General features: G+C 40.0%; 2 protein-coding genes across 2 annotated transcripts in view; one reads left to right on the forward strand and one right to left on the reverse strand.

The window, feature by feature from the left end:
- Positions 1–20,210, reverse strand: part of LOC124151664 (ubiquitin carboxyl-terminal hydrolase MINDY-1-like) — a 49,356-nt gene that overhangs the window by 13,338 nt on the left and 15,808 nt on the right. The window lies entirely within an intron of this gene.
- On the forward strand, positions 3,531–20,140 carry LOC124151665. The gene is made up of 4 exons (XM_046524246.2): positions 3,531–3,741; positions 12,429–12,546; positions 17,113–17,231; positions 18,657–20,140. Exons 1-4 carry the CDS (start codon positions 3,678–3,680, stop codon positions 18,740–18,742), a joined length of 387 nt encoding a protein of 128 aa, XP_046380202.1. The 5' UTR covers positions 3,531–3,677; the 3' UTR covers positions 18,743–20,140.

The raw sequence follows: 20,210 nt of genomic DNA on the forward strand, positions 1-20,210 counted from the left end.
TCTTTTGTATGTATATTTTGACATGTATAAAGTAAAACTGTATATACCGCAAGCCATCGTCTCCAAGTTGTCACTTCCTACAGGAAGCATACGTCGGCCCCTTGCATATACGCAAATTGTTCATTAATCAACGTCAGACGACACGCGTTGGTTGCACTAATAAAACGAAGTGCATACTTGTGTGTGGCTGCTTGTTCTAGTCCGAACTTAATACTAGTTTTATAGTGCTAACCCACTGTGATACCCTTCTGCAGTTTAACATGGACACCCCACTCAGATATAGCATACTCATTCGAGCCAACCAGTCCTGGTTTTATCCCTTGATGCCATGCATCTTTTAATCTGACACGGCCGAGGATTGAACCACCAACCTTTCACTCTCCAGATCTCCACTCCCCCAGATGTTCTATCCACTAGATATCAGAGGTGGTCATTTTATTATGAAACTTTACATAAATCTAATGAACTCTTTTAAAGACTCCAAAATGTCATACACAAATACTTTCTAGCATCTCTCATGTGATCAATGAAGAACAAATACCAAGTTCCATGTTAAATGTATGCTTTGCACACAAAATTCAAGCAAATACAATATTTTGGGGCAAAAAGACCAGAATATCACAAACACAACACTGTACAAGCAATAAGAGCAAATATGAATAAAGTATTTTAATACACCATGATTAATTATCCTGATGATATTCTGGAAATTCTAACAAAAGATTAACAGACTGAATACTTTCTTACGCAACAAAGGAGTGTTAAATATTTTCTTAATCTGTAGAAACGCCACTGTTTTCTTGCTCCGAGATTTATTTGATACCTTGAAACAATGTTCGTGAAAACAGTGTTGCTCGATGCAGCTTGAACAAACAAAGACTGTGAAAACTCTCCTTGCTAATAAACACTGATCGCGGGATAACAGAGACCTTGTACACAATTAGGACGGACTGAAAACCCCACCTGGACAGGTCATAGCAGGTTTTTAATGTGTTTTTTATGGAAACCAAACATTGAGAGAAAGTGCTAACCATGCAGGGTAACTGGTTAATTTCGCTAGTGATGCCTAAGGAATTGAAATGAACAAGGGATGTCAATATCAGTTGCAGTTTTCCCTTGAAAGACGAGGTGTCACACCTGCCATTAAACTGTTATAAGACATGCATATTGACAAGATTAGGACTATGTAATCATTCATATTGCAAAAGAGACAAAATTAATAATACAGTCTTTTGTTGCTTAGAATGAGGTGAGTAGTGTTATTATTAGCAAAAACAGCTTGTGATGGTTCTTTTCTTATAAATGTAACAAAAGTGTCATTATTTCATAATTCCTAACATTTTTTTTTTGGCCCGATACAGCAGCATCTTTGATAGAGGTTAAATGTTTCTGTATGGGAAAGCTGTCCCCTCCATATCGATTGAGTAGCGGTGAGTAGGGTGTCATTGATTGGAACTTTCAGTATTGACATATTGACTCAAAACTATAAAGGTATATCAATTTATAATGTAATTAATTATTCTGTATGTGTACAGTTAGGAGTCACCTATGTGGAACTGTGATTTATCAATGTAATGCTAAATATGAACTAGGCTGATCTATTAATTGTTTAAAATTGAATTTTTTCCTACTGGGTGTGTGGTTGAGTGGTTGAGTGAGTGAGTGGTTGAGTATTTGAGTGAGTGGGTGAGTGAGTGGGTGAGTGGGTGAGTGAGTGGTTGAGTGGTTGAGTGAGTGAGTGGTTGAGTATTTGAGTGAGTGGGTGAGTGAGTGGTTGAGTGGTTGAGTGAGTGGTTGAGTATTTGAGTGAGTGGGTGAGTGAGTGGTTGAGTATTTGAGTGAGTGGGTGAGTGAGTGGTTGAGTTGTTGAGTGAGTGAGTGGGTGAGTGAGTGGGTGAGTGAGTGGGTGAGTGAGTGGTTGAGTGAGTAGGTGAGTGAGTGGTTGAGTATTTGAGTGAGTGGGTGAGTGAGTGGTTGAGTGAGTGAGTGAGTGGTTGAGTGAGTAGGTGAGTGAGTGGTTGAGTATTTGAGTGAGTGGGTGAGTCAGTGGTTGAGTTGTTGAGTGAGTGGGTGAGTATTTGAGTGAGTTGGTGAGTGAGTGGTTGAGTTGTTGAGTGAGTGGGTGAGTGAGTGGTTGAGTGAGTGAGTGGTTGAGTATTTGAGTGAGTGGGTGAGTGAGTGGTTGAGTTGTTGAGTAAGTGAGTGGTTGAGTATTTGAGTGAGTGGGTGAGTGAGTGGTTGAGTGAGTGAGTGGTTGAGTATTTGAGTGAGTGGGTGAGTGAGTGGTTGAGTTGTTGAGTGAGTGAGTGAGTGGTTGAGTGAGTAGGTGAGTGAGTGGTTGAGTATTTGAGTGAGTGGGTGAGTGAGTGAGTGGTTGAGTATTTGAGTGAGTGGGTGAGTGAGTGGTTGAGTATTTGAGTGAGTGGTTGAGTTGTTGAGTGAGTGAGTGAGTGGTTGAGTGAGTAGGTGAGTGAGTGGTTGAGTATTTGAGTGAGTGGGTGAGTGAGTGGTTGAGTTGTTGAGTGAGTGAGTGAGTGGGTGAGTGAGTGGTTGAGTGAGTAGGTGAGTGAGTGGTTGAGTATTTGAGTGAGTGGGTGAGTCAGTGGTTGAGTATTTGAGTGAGTGGGTGAGTGAGTGGTTGAGTATTTGAGTGAGTGGATGAGTGAGTGGTTGAGTTGTTGAGTAAGTGAGTGAGTGGGTGAGTGAGTGGTTGAGTGAGTAGGTGAGTGAGTGGTTGAGTTGTTGAGTGAGTGGGTGAGTGAGTGAGTTGTTGAGTAGTTGAGTGAGTGGGTGATTGGGTGGCTGCTTGAGTGGGTCAGTGAGAGTGAGAGAGTGAGCAAGCAAACTTGGGTTAAATTCTGCAATTAATATTACAAACAAGGATCCATGCCTTCTGGGTACAAAAAACATGCTATCAACCAAGTCATTGAGTCTGACCACCTGATCCAGCAAGTCCCTCTTACAACCAGCCCAGGGCCCTGTTCCACAAAGCGATCTTAGTGCTACGTTGATCGTAAGCCTATGGTAAAGTATGGGAGTTATGACCAACTTAGCACTAAGGTCGCTTTGTGGAACAGGGCCCAGGGTGCTAGGGACCTATTCCAACCAAGGGCTTCATGGGGCTGAGACCCTTGCAAAGATATATACATGACCTGATTACCGTTATTGTTTCTGACCAAACTTTGTGGCTTCAATGGGCAGATGTCACCGTGCTGCCAAAATGAAGACCGACCACCTCCAAGACAAATAAAGAACTTAAAGGATTCAGGAAAGATTATCACACTTCAAATACAACAAACACATCGAAATTTGAATTTGCTCTTTAAAACAAAAGCAAAATTTTTGTTCCCCAAACAAATAATTAATTTAAATCAAAATATATATGATGTAATCCCCGCAACCAGGTATCTAAATTTCCTGTTTTCCAAGAACAGCTGATAAACAGAGTTGTTTGCCCTTGAGCGTTTGACAAATAATTCCCGTGTGTCGGCTGGATGCTAAACTGGGCACACACACTATCAACAGTCTGGTCCGGCAGCAAACCGAGGTTAAACTCAGAGCTCATAAGACGTGGTCGGAGAGCGGCCAATTTCGTGCTGAAGGGGATTCCTTTTATGAGGATTTGCTAGGTGCAAATAGGCTTCAAACTTTTCACGTTGGGAGTGTGGTCGTTAGAAATGGATTACAGAGATGAGAGGATCTATGTGTGTGTTGCCATTGCTTTAAGCTGTCTTATTCAAGGTGAGTTTCCTAGTCAAGGTATTAACGAACAGGTGTGACTACAAATGAAGTAGATATTTAGAACTGAATAATTATTTAATACTCAACGCCTGGTCGATAAGTGGGAAGTTGTCCCTGTGAGATTCATTCTGGGCATCATGTGACGTGTTTAGACGACCGATTTTTAGACGGGCCCTCAATGACCCACAGGAGTGACCATGAGTGGTCAATACTTGTGAAGAGCGGAGGTAAGGCGAGGTGAAATGGGGTTCCAAGATTATTGCACTTACAGGGTTAGAAATTAACACTAGCACGCTAGCCCGGGGCTATTGGTAATTCCTGCGGGCTAGTACAAATTTTCCAATTTCCCCATTGTTTTAACATTAGAAAAGCATTTTATCTTTACCTGGGCTAGTAAAGCTTTTCAGTTTAGTTCTAACGCTGACTTATATAGCTATGTGCATGCACTTGTGTGTGTGTGTGTGTGTGTGTGTGTGTGTGTGTGTGTGTGTGTGTGTGTGTGTGTGTGTGTGTGTGTGTGTGTGTGTGTGTGTGTGTGTGTGTGCGTGTGCTTGTACTAGTCCGGACTGATGACAATTTATGCCCACTGAGATACCATGCCGCAGTTTAACATGAATACCCCACTCAGACATAGTATACTGACTCCGAGCCAACCAGCCCTTGCTTTAGCCCCTTCATGCAGAGCGCCAGACAGGGTAACAACAAGTACCATCTTTTAACGTCTTTTGGTATGACGCAGCCTGGGATTGACCCCGGACCTTCCGCTCTCCAGTTGGACGCTCTATTGAAACCTAGATGAACATTAAACCAGACAGGCATGGGGCTTGCAAATAGTTTTTTCAGTATGATATCAATTGATTGTGTGTTTGATATTTTTACACCACACTCGGCAATATTCCACCCATATGACAGTGTGTAAATGTTGTGCTGTGGACCAGACAATCCAGTGACTGATATTATGAGCAACAACCCACGCCATCCGGGTATGATGACATGCAGTCTACCAAATCACCGAGCCTGACCACCTGATCAATTTAGTCACCTCTTGTGCTTGTTTGTTGTTTAACACCGCACTCAGCAATATTCCAGCTGTATAACGGCGGTCTGTAAATAATTGGGTCGGGACCAGACAATCCAGTGATTGATATTATGAGCATCAATTCACACAATTCAACAAAGTCAGTGAGCCTGACCACCCGATCACGTTAGTTGCCTCTTACAACAAGCATAGTCGCCTAATATGGCAAGCATGGGTTGCTAAAGACCCAACTTAACTCGGATCTTCACCTTTTGTGACAAGAACAGGTGGCTGGGGACGTACTCTATCCCAGAATCCCCACTAGTTTGCCAACACAACCTTGGACACAACTGACTTAGAAAACATGCCGTCTAATAAGAAAAGGGGCCAATCCATCTCATAAATATATCAGCAAATTGACCCTTATTGTTTTCTATTTGACAACTGAATACTTGTGTACATGACATAATGTTCAAAATACTAATTTTCTGCCACCTCATTCGTGTCATTCTTAAAAGTGTAAAAAAAACATTGTCAGCTAAAATCAAATGTGTTAGACCTGTCAATGAAAGTGTCAGAGTGAGCGAGTGAGTGAGTTGGGTTTAACGCCGTTTTTAACAGTATTCCAGTAATATCACGGCGTGTCAGCTTAATGTGGGAGGAAAGCCCGAAGTGATGCAGGTCTCAGACGTTTACCACTTCGGTGAAACCCACGAGCACGGGTATGGTGCTGACAAACCTAGAAACATAATCGGGTTGAGCCGGGACTCGAACCCACAATCATAGGTTTCTGGCGTGCCCAAGGGACGCAACTCTGCACAGCGAGTCGTGGCGCCTTTGACGACTGGGCCCCCTTGAAAGTGTCAGATCTGGCGGTACTGTTCAAGCCAGACTTTCTGTTGTCTGAACAAGTACAATATTACCACGGATAGTATTAATATCAAGTGCTGTGACAGGGAATATAGGACAAAAACATTACTTTGTCCAAACTTAGAATGTCCTTATTTCTAAACCTCACAGGAATTTTTGTGTTGCATTCAGTGTGATAATATAAAAGTAAGTATTAATGTTTTTTTCCCTACTGGTCCTGTTATCAGTGAGTGAGTTGGGTTTTACACTGCTTTTAGCAATATTCTAACACTATCACAGAGAGGGCCATCTGAAATGGAATTCAAACATCGTACCTATGTGTTGAATCAGACTCGGGTCTTCGCCGCGACGAGTGAAAGCTTTGAACTCTAGGCTAGCCCACTGCCCAGCGGTAGAAACTGGCTCTAGTCATACAGTCCTTGCCAAACTGCCCAATAGCTGAGGTATCATAAGGACTAGTAGACATTTGCCATTTTTAAGGTTTTTGCTATAGGTTATCATTATAAGGACTAGTGAACTAAAAATGTGAGTTTCTCCCGCTGCAGTGCCTCTGTTTAATTCCCCACATGGGTACAATGAGCGAAGCCCATTTATGGTGTCCCCACGCCTTGATATTGCTGAAATATTGCTCAAACTGGCGTAAAACCATACTCACTCCATTCCTAGCAAAACTATAATATAACCATAAATTATCATGTCCAAGGATTTGGATAGTTTTTTATTTCCATTCGGACATTTTGAAATCTCTTCTGTAAATCTGGATCTGAATATCAGAATCCAAGAACACTTCTATGTCTAGAATGCTCCTCATTCCCCAACAACCACTGTCGTACTGCAGCATTTTGAAACTGAATTTTGTTGTTGTAAATGTCATTTTTGAACATTCAAGCCATAAAAAAATTGATACTGAGGAGTATTTGGTAATTTTAATTCCGCATCAAACATCTTAAATTTACAAACGTGTCGTATCAAGTGGCCCTCTTCAATAAAAGTCCCCCTCTGTAAGGCCAATCTGTAAGTTATCTTTATAAGCACCCTGTATTAACAGCATAGAGAAAACAAAGATTCATCTGCTCTTTATAACTTTCAAATTGAAAGCTGTGAATTATTTTCAAGAGTTCCATTCTAGATTCTCAAAAATGTAACTCTATAGTTTGGGACAGTACCAGGAATTTACCTGTGGCTGATTGTGGCTGATTGTTAGTGAGTCCTTGGACAATCACTTATAATTTGGGGGATATTTTTACTCCGATAAAACCCTTTGGGTAGTTCCCGAATTCAAATTAGCAGCAGGACTGTCCCGCCTGCACAACAGACAAATGTGCACACTCAGCACCCTCCAAGACCCTAACAAATCAAGGAAATGTATTCTTCATTACTGCACAGAAAAGTGCTATTGAAAATCATTTTTATACCACTGATCAAATATGCAAAAATAAAACATATCATCTCTTTCAAATACACTCCTAAGGAAAGCATTCCAATCAAAGGGCATTTAATGCCCTGTCTATCTTATTACAAACAGCATGTAATTGGCGCCACCGTTTATTATTTGGTATCTCAATATTGCCCCTGCAGTATGTCCACACATAAACAAGCGGAGTGTTTGTCAACTTGTGATATAACTAACTGCACCATCTACAAAATCAAGTACAATGTTGCCATAGTGTCAAAACTAAACAGCCAAGTCGGAGACGGAAATTGCACTTACACTTTAACTAGCAGACGAGACGGGGGAATGTAGTGATTTTTCCGTCACATAATTTTGTCATATTGACAGCAATAGAAACTAACAGTTTTAGCCCACTTGTCCTTATAATGATTACATACCGCAAAACCCTTAAAAAGGACCAATTTCTAATAGTCTTTAGGATACCTTAACTATTGGTCAGTTTAACAAGGACAATTATTTAGGACAAGTGCCAGTTTCTAAGTCTTTATTGTTCATTGTGGGATAAACTTTGTGGTTTCAGGGATTTAAAGTCTTCTTAAATCCTGGCACTATTAAATCCTGAGGGCAAAGTTCCTATGCCTAAAGGCCATACTTAAAATTAATATTCTCTGAACACAAATACCTTGTGGAAAGTTTATGTATGAAGCCACAAGTATTTAAAACAAACAAACAAGTAAAGTGGACAACCATGAGAAATCAATGTGAATGTGCATTGGATACAGTGGTCGAAACAAGCACCTGCCTGTAGCCCGTGGCAGGTAAATCTCGTCTTTGGCCCCTAGTTTCAAATTTGTATCACAAGGGATAAATATTTCAGTGTGAAAACCGTTAAGGACCTTTTTAGCCATGTTAACTCACGTTTAATCATCAACTTTTTAAAAGATATAGAACTCATTCACACATTTTGATGTAAAAAGTTATGTATTTTATAAGTCGATAGTATATAATTAGTAACTGAGACTTTTCGTGGCTATACCCTCGACTGGGGTTGAAGTAGCGTAAAATCATTGTCCCCTGAGAGGGTATGTAAGACCACCTCTTTTAAAGTATATTTATATCTACCTCTATTTTAATTGCAGAATATTTGTTCACTTTTAAGCTCTGGCTTAACTCACAACAATCGCCAGTAACTTGGGGAAGTGTAAATCCTGCTGGGGAACCATGCAGGTAGCAGAGGTACCGTAAGTCCCCTTGGTCCCCAGTAAGGTGAATTTAACTTTGTTGCTGGCGATCTATAGCCCCATTTTTATATTGTGTCGTACCTCAATAATCAGATATTTTTAATGTTCTACAACTAGTTTTAAGTCAATCTGTGATATATTGCTAGTTATTATACTGTCCTTCGTCGACAGTTTTTATAAATATTGTATAACTTACTCAAGTCACATTATGGCTGAAATATTGCCGACGTGACTTTTAATTGAACTCACTCACTCACTCAAATTTGTATGAGTCCTCATGGCCTGCATTAACTTTATGAATCAATTCATCTGTCACAACAAGCTGCAGTTTTGTAAATGACCCCTTGAACGATATAGTCAGGGCCTGCATGTCCTAAACTCTGTGGATCGATGGCAGGCTGGCTTTTCTATTTATTTCAAACACTGATGGGATACAGATATTGAAAAGGGTATTATCAGCCTCAGTAAATGAAAGGGGCAAATTAAAAAAACTGCTTATTATCTACGAGGGGTTGATTGATCAGTTCCAAGCCTCACAAAGGAGGAATTGCATTTTAGTGAAATTTTTTTTGTGAAGAAAATGTGAAGTAATCAATGATCTTTCTGTTTTTTCTGTCACCAGCTGTTGTGCCAAACCATTGTAATACAGGTAACAGTTGGGGACTATCTGTGCAATCATGCAGTTTGTTATTTTTAGCTGTCTGACTGATGACAATGTTCCGTTTACTGGTAATTACCAGTTTTTAACCGGTAAAATTAGGCTTGGACCGGTAATTCATGGAACTGCCAGTCCCTGTGGACTGGCAAATAAAGTCCTGTAGTCTATTTTTAGTGCAAGGAAATAACATTTTGCTTTTCTTCGAGGTTAAATATCTATTTGTAGCGACTTTCGTCTCAAACCAAAGTGTAATATTCCTGTGAAAAAAGTGAAAAATTGTGACTGAACGTTGTGTGAATGGCGTGTAGATCTAACTAAGTTACTTCAGGGATGACGTCATTAAATATGTCAGCCATCAACATACAGTGCATTGAACATGATGTCGAAAGAATTAAAACAAGGTAATTTCATGACTAGGTCTTTTTGTGTTAAAATTAGCAGGGTCTGAGAATTTTTGAAAATGGACAAACTTAGGAACATGCAGTTATCAAGTATTTGCAGAATGTCCACAACTAAAGATTTCACTATAACACAATTCCTTCTATGCGAGGCTTAGAACTTGTCAACCAAACCTCGTAGTTGACGGTAAAAGATATTCACTGAGTTTGAAGATGGATCAGAACTGTGGGTCTGTTGTATTTCCTCTTGTTGGCACACTCAGATTCCCAAGGAACACCTAACTATCCTTTGTGAGTGGCACATTTAACAAAAACAAAAACATTTTAATCCCTGGCTTCGGATGTCCCATAACACTGTAAAACCAGAAAACAGTTCAGGGTTGTGGATTTTCACTTGTCCTTGGGCAAATAATCTGCTGAAATCTAATTTTCCCCCAAAAAATAAATACTGGTAAGTAATGTTATGGAAACAATATATTTCAACTTGTGGATATCTGTGTTAAAACATTTGCAAAATGTGAGAATCTGGACTGGTAAATATCAGTTTTAAAGGTTATGATGTACAGTCAATAGTTATTATGGGTTGTATACTGAGAATGATAACTATACGGATCCACTGGATGGGAAACAAATTAACTGCATTTGAGCAGATACTAGTATCTGGATAAGTGTGTTACACTAATGTATAATAGTGAGTGAGTTGGGTTTAACGCCGCTTTTAACAGTATTCCAGTTATATCGCGGTGTGTCAGCTTAATGTTGGAGGAAAGCCCGAAGTGATGCAGGTCTTAGAAGTTTACCAGTTCGGTGAAACCCACGAGCACGGGTCTGGTGCTGACAAACCTAGAAACATAATTGGGGCGAACCGGGATTCGAACCCACAATCATAGGTTTCTGATGCGCCCAAGGGAAGCAACTCTGCACAGCGAATTGCGGCGCTTTAGACGACTGGGCCACCTGTGCCCCCTCTAATGTATAATAACAATAACAATAATAATATTAAAAAAATATCTGCTTTTGGATGAGAATGACAACTCACAAACCAGTATGTTTGTCATCAGATTACAAACGTTGTGATGTCAATGATAAAAAACAGACAGAAGTCGGTTACTACTAGGTGAGTAGAGACAGCATGATTCAGTCTAGCAAGGACATAGACAAAAAGACAAAATGTGACATAAAAATTGCATTATCAAGATGTGATACAGTTTCACAAATGAAAATTTATGTTCCGGTGAGTGAAAAAGCAACTTGGTTAAAAACAATCTGACCACGATGTTCGATGCTTGTGTGCATTTAACACCTCAACAATTTGTTCTGTAATGACATATTGTGACATGAAGATATTGGACATCTTATAAGAATAGTTAGCATCCCATAGGCAGATTAAAAGTGAAGAAACAGACTTGGTAAAATCTAAACATATCATGCTGTTGACATGAACTGTCAAATATATTTCATAAGAAATCTGGAATGCTTGCACCGTTTGTTCAACACAGGTTGTTGAAACTAGTTTTTGGAGGACAAAGTCAATTGCATTTTTGAGCGAGCGAGTGCATATTGCCGGGTGCAAGATTGAGTATTTTTCATTTATTCTCTGTGAAAGAACTTAAACTGGTGACGAATGATGAATAGGACTTGGCTAGATGTTTCTGGGGCGATTGATAAGCCTTGACAAATATTATCTTGGTTCTTGTGGAAGCGTGAAGGTTTTGCACCAGATTCATATGTTCTGACACATTCCATTAACATTTTACCTTGTTATTAGAAACTTCCCAAGGACCCTCGCCATGTTCGTCAATATTAAAAATGGTGCTACTTGGGTGACTCGAGGATTTATGTCAGTTTAGGGGTATTGTTCTTCGGACTACATAGTAATCCACTGCTTTCCGGATCTGTTTCGAAGCAACATTTGATACTGGGTAAATATTGGCGGGATGTTGAATCAGCAATGTTGCAGAATTTCATAACAAGGCAATATTAATATATACTGTATTTGCTGTAAGCACAGTGGGCACTTAGAAAATTAACAAAAGGGTGCTTATTTAAATTTGATGACCTGAGAGAACAAATTTATATCGTCAATGAAACGAAAGCATTTTGTGACATTTCTGTTATCAGTCTAGCAGTAATGCTATTGCTTCTGAAAGTCAGAACTTCTGTATGTGTCTAAGAAATGTGAAGTATACACAAGAACATATGGACTGTCATGTTAATGTTTTGCCTTAGTATGTTGCGTGTATCAAGATTACTCACAGATTGGTCCAGAAGTTAGTCAGGGGTATGGTGAATCTAGTACGCCTGTCATGAAAATTCATGAATGACGATTGGGTGGATGAAACGTACAATCTGATTGTGTGTCATCATATCCCAATAAAATCCCAGCTTCAATAATTCCCAAGCAGCCATTATACTGCTAGAACATTGCTGATTGAGGCACTCACTAAAAAAATCCATTAAATTCAGAGTGGGTGAGTGAGTGAGTTTGGTTTTACGCCGCTTTAAGCAATATTACAGCAATATCACGGCAGGGGACACCAGAAATGGGCTTCACACATTGTACCCATGTCGGGATTCGAACCCGGGTCTTCAGCGTGACGAGCGAACGCTTTAACCACTAGGCTACCCGACCGCCCCCGTTAAATTCAGAACATGTTCTTATCCTAATTAAAATCCCAAAATGACAATAGGCAAAAACATGTGCTGTCATCATATCTGGCTACACTCAAAGGCAACAATTCCAGTAAACAAGAAATCCATTGTTCTAGACATGGTACCAATGATCCAACCAGACGTAACATTGTATTTTATCATTGTATAACAATGTTTAAGTACTCATTATAGCCTCCTCACTATTACTGGTACTGATATCAGTGAAACTCGTGACCTCTACAAAGTCATGACAAGTTAGAAGTAAATCAATATAAATTGGGAAGTTTTAATAAACATTTGCAGCAGAATTTGGACCAAATATTTGCCTCTGGGCAGGTCTAGATGAATCCCATACATACGCCTCCATCATTCACTACACACATAATACGTTGTTCTGTTGAACACCCCAGGTTTACCCTCCCATTGTTCATCGTGATGTTGACGTTGTTGCTTGCAGTGGTGACCAGCTGTGACATTCAGACCGTGCTGACCGCCCTAGAGGAATGTCGGCGTGAGAGGGAGGAGCTTAACAGTATCGCTACCCGGCACGACAGCAACCATACACATATATGCTCGTAAGTTTGTTTGTTGTTCAATGCTACAAGCAGCAATATTCCAGCCTACGATGGCACTTGTAAACAATCCAATGATCAATATTCTGAGCAACGGTCCACGCCGTTGGGAAATGATGACATACATCAACCAAGTCAGCAAGCCTGACCTCCCGATCCATTATGTCACCCATTATGACTAGCATAGGTTACAGGGAACCAGTTCTCACCCAGAATCCTCAGTGTGATAAACTTATTACATGGACTTTTATTACTGTATTCGACGTAATAAGCGCCCAGGGCACTCTCAAAATTAGAAATAGGGGGCTCTTATTAGAATATTATTTTAGTGAAAAAAAAACAGAGTTGAAAGATATATTTCGTGGTTTGTGCTGACAGCCTGAAATGTTTATGCACGACAGATATATTTTTCCAGAATTTAATTGCCCATAAATAAGGGTGCATATAACACACGTGTGCGTATAATACCGAATAAATAAGTCTTGTGTACATTGATCAATCGAATGGGATACTAATTGGGCTTATTCACTAGCCAATATATCAGCAAATATCGCTGTGGGCGCTTATTAGAGCGGGGCGCTTATTACATCGAATACGGTAACTGATCTTACTAAAGGGAACAGAATCTTGAAGCCAAACATTGTTATCCAATACCAATCTTAAACACCTTCCAAGGAAAATCAAAAATTTCCCAGAAATTGAAAAGGGTCTCATCAGCCTCAGTGAAATGAAAATGGCCAACATTCTAATTACAGCTGCTTATTATCTACGAGGGTTGATTGATCAGTTCTAAGCCTCACATCGAAGGAATTAAATTTTAGTGAATTTTGTTGTTGAAGAAACTGTGAAGGAATTAATTTTAATACAGGTAACAGTTGGGGACTATCGGTGCAGCAGCAGTAGAAACTAACATTTTTATTCCACTAGTCCTTATAATGATAACATATAGCAAGACTCTTAAAAATGGCAAATTTCTACTAGTCCTTATGATACCTTAACTTTTGGGCACTTTGGCAAGGACTACAGGACTGGTGCCAATTTCTAACGCTGAATCAGGTAGTGTGTTGTTTTAAGCTATCTGACTGATGGGAGGACGCCGTTGGGGACGTTACATGATGTTGATATAGCCACAAAAAACTTAAGTCAATTGTGCAAATTGTTCTGCTGTGACAAGAACATCTTCAGGAGCGTGCAGTTTTTCAAGTATTTGCAGAATGTCCACAACTAAAGATTTTACAATAACACAATTCCTTCTATGCGAGGCTCAGGACTTGTCAATCAAACATCGTAGTTTACGTAAAAAGATATTCACTGAGTTTGAAGATGGATCAGAACTGTGGGTCTGTTGTATTTCCTTTTGTTGGCAAGAGTCAGCAAGTCTACCGGTAAACCATTCGATCCATTAAGTTAGCCCTTATGACTAGCATAGGTTTCTGGGGACCAGTTCTATAACCCAGAATCCCCAGGGGGAATAGTGTAATTTCATGGACTATTATTAACTGAGATTTCTAAGGGGAGCAGAATTTTAAAGTCAAACATTGCTATCAAATACCTCTTTAACACCTTCCCCCGGAAACTTCCGAAAGTTGCCAAAGTGAATCATGTACAAAGGAATGTCTACATATGAGCTTGTGATATGTCTTTGATTGCTGTGGCCATGTCACACACATTCCAGCATCTTCCAGAGTCAAGGGAGTTAACTGAATGTAAAAGTCCAATTTCCATCCTTGCCAAACTACGCTGAAATTTTTGCGCTCGATCATAGCACCACCAGTGGCTATTACGAGTTTTGTCCCTCCCATGTCCCCCCCACTGACAAATCAGATTCAAACTCTCATATCACTTGCATTTGCTATAAAAAAAATGACAATCTGATCGATAAAAAAAATCCTTATTGTAATAAAATGGGTTTTACCACGCACATCATATCACTTTACTACCATGATTAAAAACATTAAAAAATTTGGAAAATATGTGTCAATGCCCATTTGACAGTACACATGCTCTGCAAATCCTGCAATCAACCAAATTTGGCATAGTAGTTGCATGCTGCTTATGTTGATATGGTTATGGGATTGGACAAAACATAGACCTACTAGTTCCGCCAAAATATGACTCCATAATTCTAGCCTAATTTGACGTCAGTTACCTCCCTTGCCTCGGGATGATGACATTCCCGTGACTGCCAAGACACGATGATCACGGGTCAATACTGACAAAAGTTTCCCCCTCTGTGCTGATGCTATAGAAACAAGAGACTCTTGATGGCTGACAGGACTTAATCTCTGCTTAATATGATGCTGGAGGATTCCGTGTTTACAGATTCACCTCTTGTCTGTGGGACAGCAATGTTTTGTTGAACAAGATCTGTCTCTTAGTTTGATTATCATTAAAACAGCTAATTCGAAGAAGAAATAGAAAAAGATTTCTGAGTGGCATTGAGAGTGAGTGAGTGAGCGAGTATGGTTTTACGCCACTTTTAGCAATATTCAAGCAATATCTCGGCGGGGGACACCAGAACTGGGCTTCACACATTGTACCTATGTCGGGAATCGAACCCAGGTCTTCAGCGTGACGAGCGAACACTTTAACCACTAGGCTACCCAACCGCCCCTGGCATTTAGAGATTGGGTATGCAACTACCGACAAAATAGCAAGTTTTTTATTACATTTATGCAACATTACGTTTTATGCAACATTACGTTTTATGCAACATTTTGGAGCAGATAGTAAAACTATTTATCTGTCAGGCCATTCTTCATAACTTTCTATAGTTCATCTGTCAAGTTTGTTAACAGGAGACAATGCAATAGCTTGCAGTATATCTGAAAGATATTTTAAATATCAAAGAATTCTTTAGAATCTGCCACAGAATTTTGTAGAAGTTTGTTGTGGATTTGATTCCCTAATAATCTATCTAATACTTGTGTCCTCTGCGATGGAACAGGGGCATGTTCATGCTTTGTTAAATGCTATCACAGACTATTATGGTATAAAAAGCTACAACTCGGCTCCCTCAGATAAAACCAAGCATAATATATTACCGTATTCGACGTAATAAGCGCCCACGGCTATACTGCTAATATATCGGCACGTGAACAATCCCAATTAGCACCCCTTCCAATTGATCAATGTACAAAAGACTTATTTATTATTCACTCTATTGTTATATGCACCCTTAATTATGGGCAATTAAATTCTGGAAAAATATATCTGTCGTATATAAACATTTCAGGCTGTCAGCATAAACCAAGAAACTTATCTTTCAAATCTGTTTTTTTTCACCAAAAAAATATTCTAATAAGTGCCCCCTATTTCTAATTTTGAGAGCGCCCTGGGCGCTTATTACGTCGAATACGGTACTCAACTGTGCCTCAAAGGAAAATTCTTTGTAAACATATCGTGCTTACACAAAGATGATGAGACCTGCCTTTGGGTCCACAATGAATACAAATGAGAGGCAATGCTTTGTTTTACTTGCGTTTATATTAATACTATAATAACAAGGGCAAAAGTGAGTGTGGCTCACTAATACCCCCGACCCGCCTAGTGTGTCAGTAGTTTCAAATTAAATAATGGATAAGGTTAGGGTTTGAAAAATTCATTAAAAAATGGAAAATTAATAAAAACAATTTTTCTTTTTTGACTGAACCCCTCCATATGACACAGATTATATGTACTAAGTTTGAGATGAATCCACTGAATAGTTTAAGAGAAATCGCACGGACAAAGCTTTCGGACGGACGGATGGATGGACAGACGGAACCTTGGTATAACTATACACCCCCGACCTAAAAGGTCGTGGTATAATAATCAAGTTTTGTTTCATGACATCATTTACACAATTTCTTTTTATTCAGAATCTGAAACATATGACAGATTTGAATAAATCGAACAGGCTCATCTTATGAAGTTATGAGCAAGCCCATTTTTCACATAAGCAAGACAAAAGTTGATTTACGTAGGTGGTGGAATTAAAGAAAATGTGGCGAAATTATCTTGGGTCAAAGACTTGGAAGTTCCCGTGGGACTTTACAAACTTTCACTTTTAGGGAAAGGATGGGATGGGCATCGGATGGGCATGGAGGGGGAGGGATGGGGGAGGGGGAATCAAGGGAGAAAGTCAATTCAAACTGTACACTATTCTGACAAGTTGCAGGCGACACAAATGTTTCAAGAATGTGACGATTACACAAGTTACATTCCAGTCACCTGAAGACAATCCCTCAAGGAACGATTACAAAACGTGTCAATCAGGATCTGAAAAAAATGTCTCCACCTGATGTTGACACAAGATCATTTGAAAAACAATCCACATTTTTCACTCTCGGTAAACTGTAGCATGGCCTATGTGTAATGTGCTCGCGAACTTTGTCCCGATCGGCAGTTGGCGTGCAGAGGGTAGTGTGTTCTAAAACAATACTGGCGTGAAGAAGCATTGTTTGGATTTGTGGTTTGGCTGTCGGAATTATTACGAGTCCTTCATTCAATATTTGTGTGTGCGTTACGACCAAGATCTGTGAGGCTCGATTCCCTGGGGTAAATATTTAAGTTTATTTTTCTGTTCAGTGTGTTCGAGGCGTTCTCGCAGTGCATGGACCCGAGGGTCGGGGAGTGTCAAGGGGAATCAACGGAAGCATATCGGAGACAGAAAGAGTATTACACAGGACAGGGATTCAACTGCACAGGTGAGGCTTGACAACATTGTTTCCTGAGTGAGTGAGGGTGTAGCGCTTCTTTCAACAGTATTTCAGTCTGTGACTGTAGCCACTAGTTTGAAGTGTCTTGAAAAATGAGTGAGTATGGTTTAACGCCGCTTTTAGCAATATTCCAGCAATATCATGGCGGTTAGCTAATATAATCCACATAACATTAAAAGGTACTTAAAATTTGCTAAAAATGTACTAAGAACCAATTTCTTGCTCAAACAAACTCAAAAGTCTTTGGCACAGTATTATCCTGATGTGGGAGGACGCCAAAAGAGATGTAAGTCTTACACAGTTATAACTTTGGTGAAACCACGGACCATGTGTTTGGTGCTGATAAACTTAGAAACATAATCAGACCATGTTTGGGATTTGAACCCACAATCATAAGTTTCTGTGATGCCTAAGAAACGCAACCTTGCCCAGTGAAATTCGGCTTCCATGTCCATGTAATTAATTAATATCAATTATCAATCAAGCACATATCAGTATTATTTCTATTATATTGTTGATAACTTGTTTGGTAAAAAATTGGGGTCACTGTGTCAGTTGTGGGAGCATTTGGCATTTTGGGACGGCCATGTCCTTAAAACAAAAGACAAAAATTTGAAAATATCCAAGACATGTAACCTGCAGACACTTTGAGAATTATTAAACAAACTAAGCTGATAATTGACATATTTAGTGCCCTTACCAGAATACACAAGCTCATTAAAATCAAATCTTAGTTCTCGCATCCGCTGAACAAATATCTGAGGACATCCCATTACGTGTCACGTCAGTCTGACCTTTCGTGAACTTGGACCCATCAATGAAATGACTATAACAAGAAGTCAACATTAACCAATCAAAAAGCAGCTTCCTCGAACTATACGGCATTCCATTCGAGACTATGCTTTGAAAAACATTTTGACAATGTTCTTGACTAAAATTTGAAAACTGAACAAAAGAATAGATGGCTGAGATTGTTTGGCAGTACTTGACATGGGCTATGCAAATTCTCTCCCCTTTCAAATATTTTTAACTCATTGAACGGAGAGATAGACAATCTTGATGGATTCAGGTGTACAACCCACAACAGTTGTATGGAATACCCCGTGTTAACCTTTAAGAAGTTGCATGAAAACACATTCCGACTGTCACTTTCTTGATCTGGTAAGCGACGCCCTGATTTGTCAGATGAACGTTGTTCTGCCATGACCCGGGATGTCCTCAGATTTCTGTTAAGGGTGCAGAGAACTAAGATCTGATTTGAATGAGATTGTCAGAATACAAAACACACGATGCTTGCATATGCTGTACATCATGGAACTAGGAATGGTATCGTGTAGGTATCAAGTATATCTGACATGAACGATTCTTCCTGGCCTGTTCTCAAAGTACCATCTCCTATCTCTGGTGTTTCAGTGCTAGCAGCAGCGCCGTCCCTCCATGTGTCTCCCCTGATGCTGTCCTTGCTGTTACTGACTGCATCAGTCTACAGCTTCTTGTGACCAGCTCTTCCCTAACAGACGCAGTAACAGATACACAACAGATATACCAAGAGATGCAGTAACAGATGCAGTAACAGATACACCAACAGATGCCGTAATAGATACACAAAGCTATGCCGTAACAGAAGCAGTAACAGATACACCAACAGATGATTAACAGATACACCAACAGATGCCGTATCAGATACACAAAGCTATGCTGTAACAGAAGCAGTAACAGACACACCAACAGAAGATTAACAGATGCAGTAACAGATTCACCAACAGATGATTAACAGATGCAGTAACAGATACACCAACAGATGCCGTAACAGATGCACGAACAGATGCAGTAGTAGATGCAGTAACAGATACACCAACAGAAGATTAACAGAAGCAGTAACAGATACACCAACAGCAGATTAACAGATACCATAACAGATGCACCAACAGATGCCGTAACAGAAGCAGTAACAGATACACCAACAGATGATTAACAGATGCAGTAACAGATACACCAACAGATGCCGTAACAGAAGCAGTAACAGATACACCAACAAATGATTAACAGATGCAGTAACAGATACACCAACATGATTAACAGATGCAGTAACAGATGCAGTACAGATACACCAACAGATGCCATAACAGATGCACCAACAGATGCAATAACACAGATATTATGCATCAACAGATGGATGCTAAGCAGACTTAGTAAAACAAACCAACAAAGACTCAAGGGACAAAAGGACTCTCACAAGAAGCATGGAGTGACCTTCAAGGGGCAATGGGACCCTCACAAGAAACATGGAGTGACCTTCAAGGGACAATAGGACTCTCACAAGATACAGGGAGTGACCTTCAAAGGACAAAAGGACTCTCACAAGATACATAGAGTGACCTTCAAGGGACAATAGGACTCTCACAAGATACAGGCAGTGACCTTCAAGGGACAATGGGACTCTCACAAGATACATAGAGTGACCTTCAAGGGACAATAGGACTCTCACAAGATACAGGGAGCGGCCTTCAAGTGACAATGGGACTCTCACAAGATACAGGGAGCGGCCTTCAAGTGACAATGGGACTCTCACAAGATACATAGAGTGACCTTCAAGGGACAATAGGACTCTCACAAGATACAGGGACTGACCTTCAAGGGACAATGGGACTCTCACAAGATACATAGAGTGACCTTCAAGGACAAAGAGACTCTCACAAGATACATAGAGTGACCTTCAAGGACAAAGAGACTCTCACAAGATACAGGCAGTGACCTTCAAGGGACAATGGGACTCTCACAAGATACATAGAGTGACCTTCAAGGGACAATGGGACTCTCACAAGATACATAGAGTGACCTTCAAGGACAAAGAGACTCTCACAAGATACATAGAGTGACCTTCAAGGACAAAGAGACTCTCACAAGATACAGGCAGTGACCTTCAAGGGACAATGGGACTCTCACAAGATACATAGAGTGACCTTC

Source organism: Haliotis rufescens, unplaced genomic scaffold, assembly GCF_023055435.1.
Source record: "Haliotis rufescens isolate VD_foot unplaced genomic scaffold, xgHalRufe1.0.p SCAF_6, whole genome shotgun sequence".
Classification (NCBI taxonomy): domain Eukaryota; kingdom Metazoa; phylum Mollusca; class Gastropoda; order Lepetellida; family Haliotidae; genus Haliotis; species Haliotis rufescens.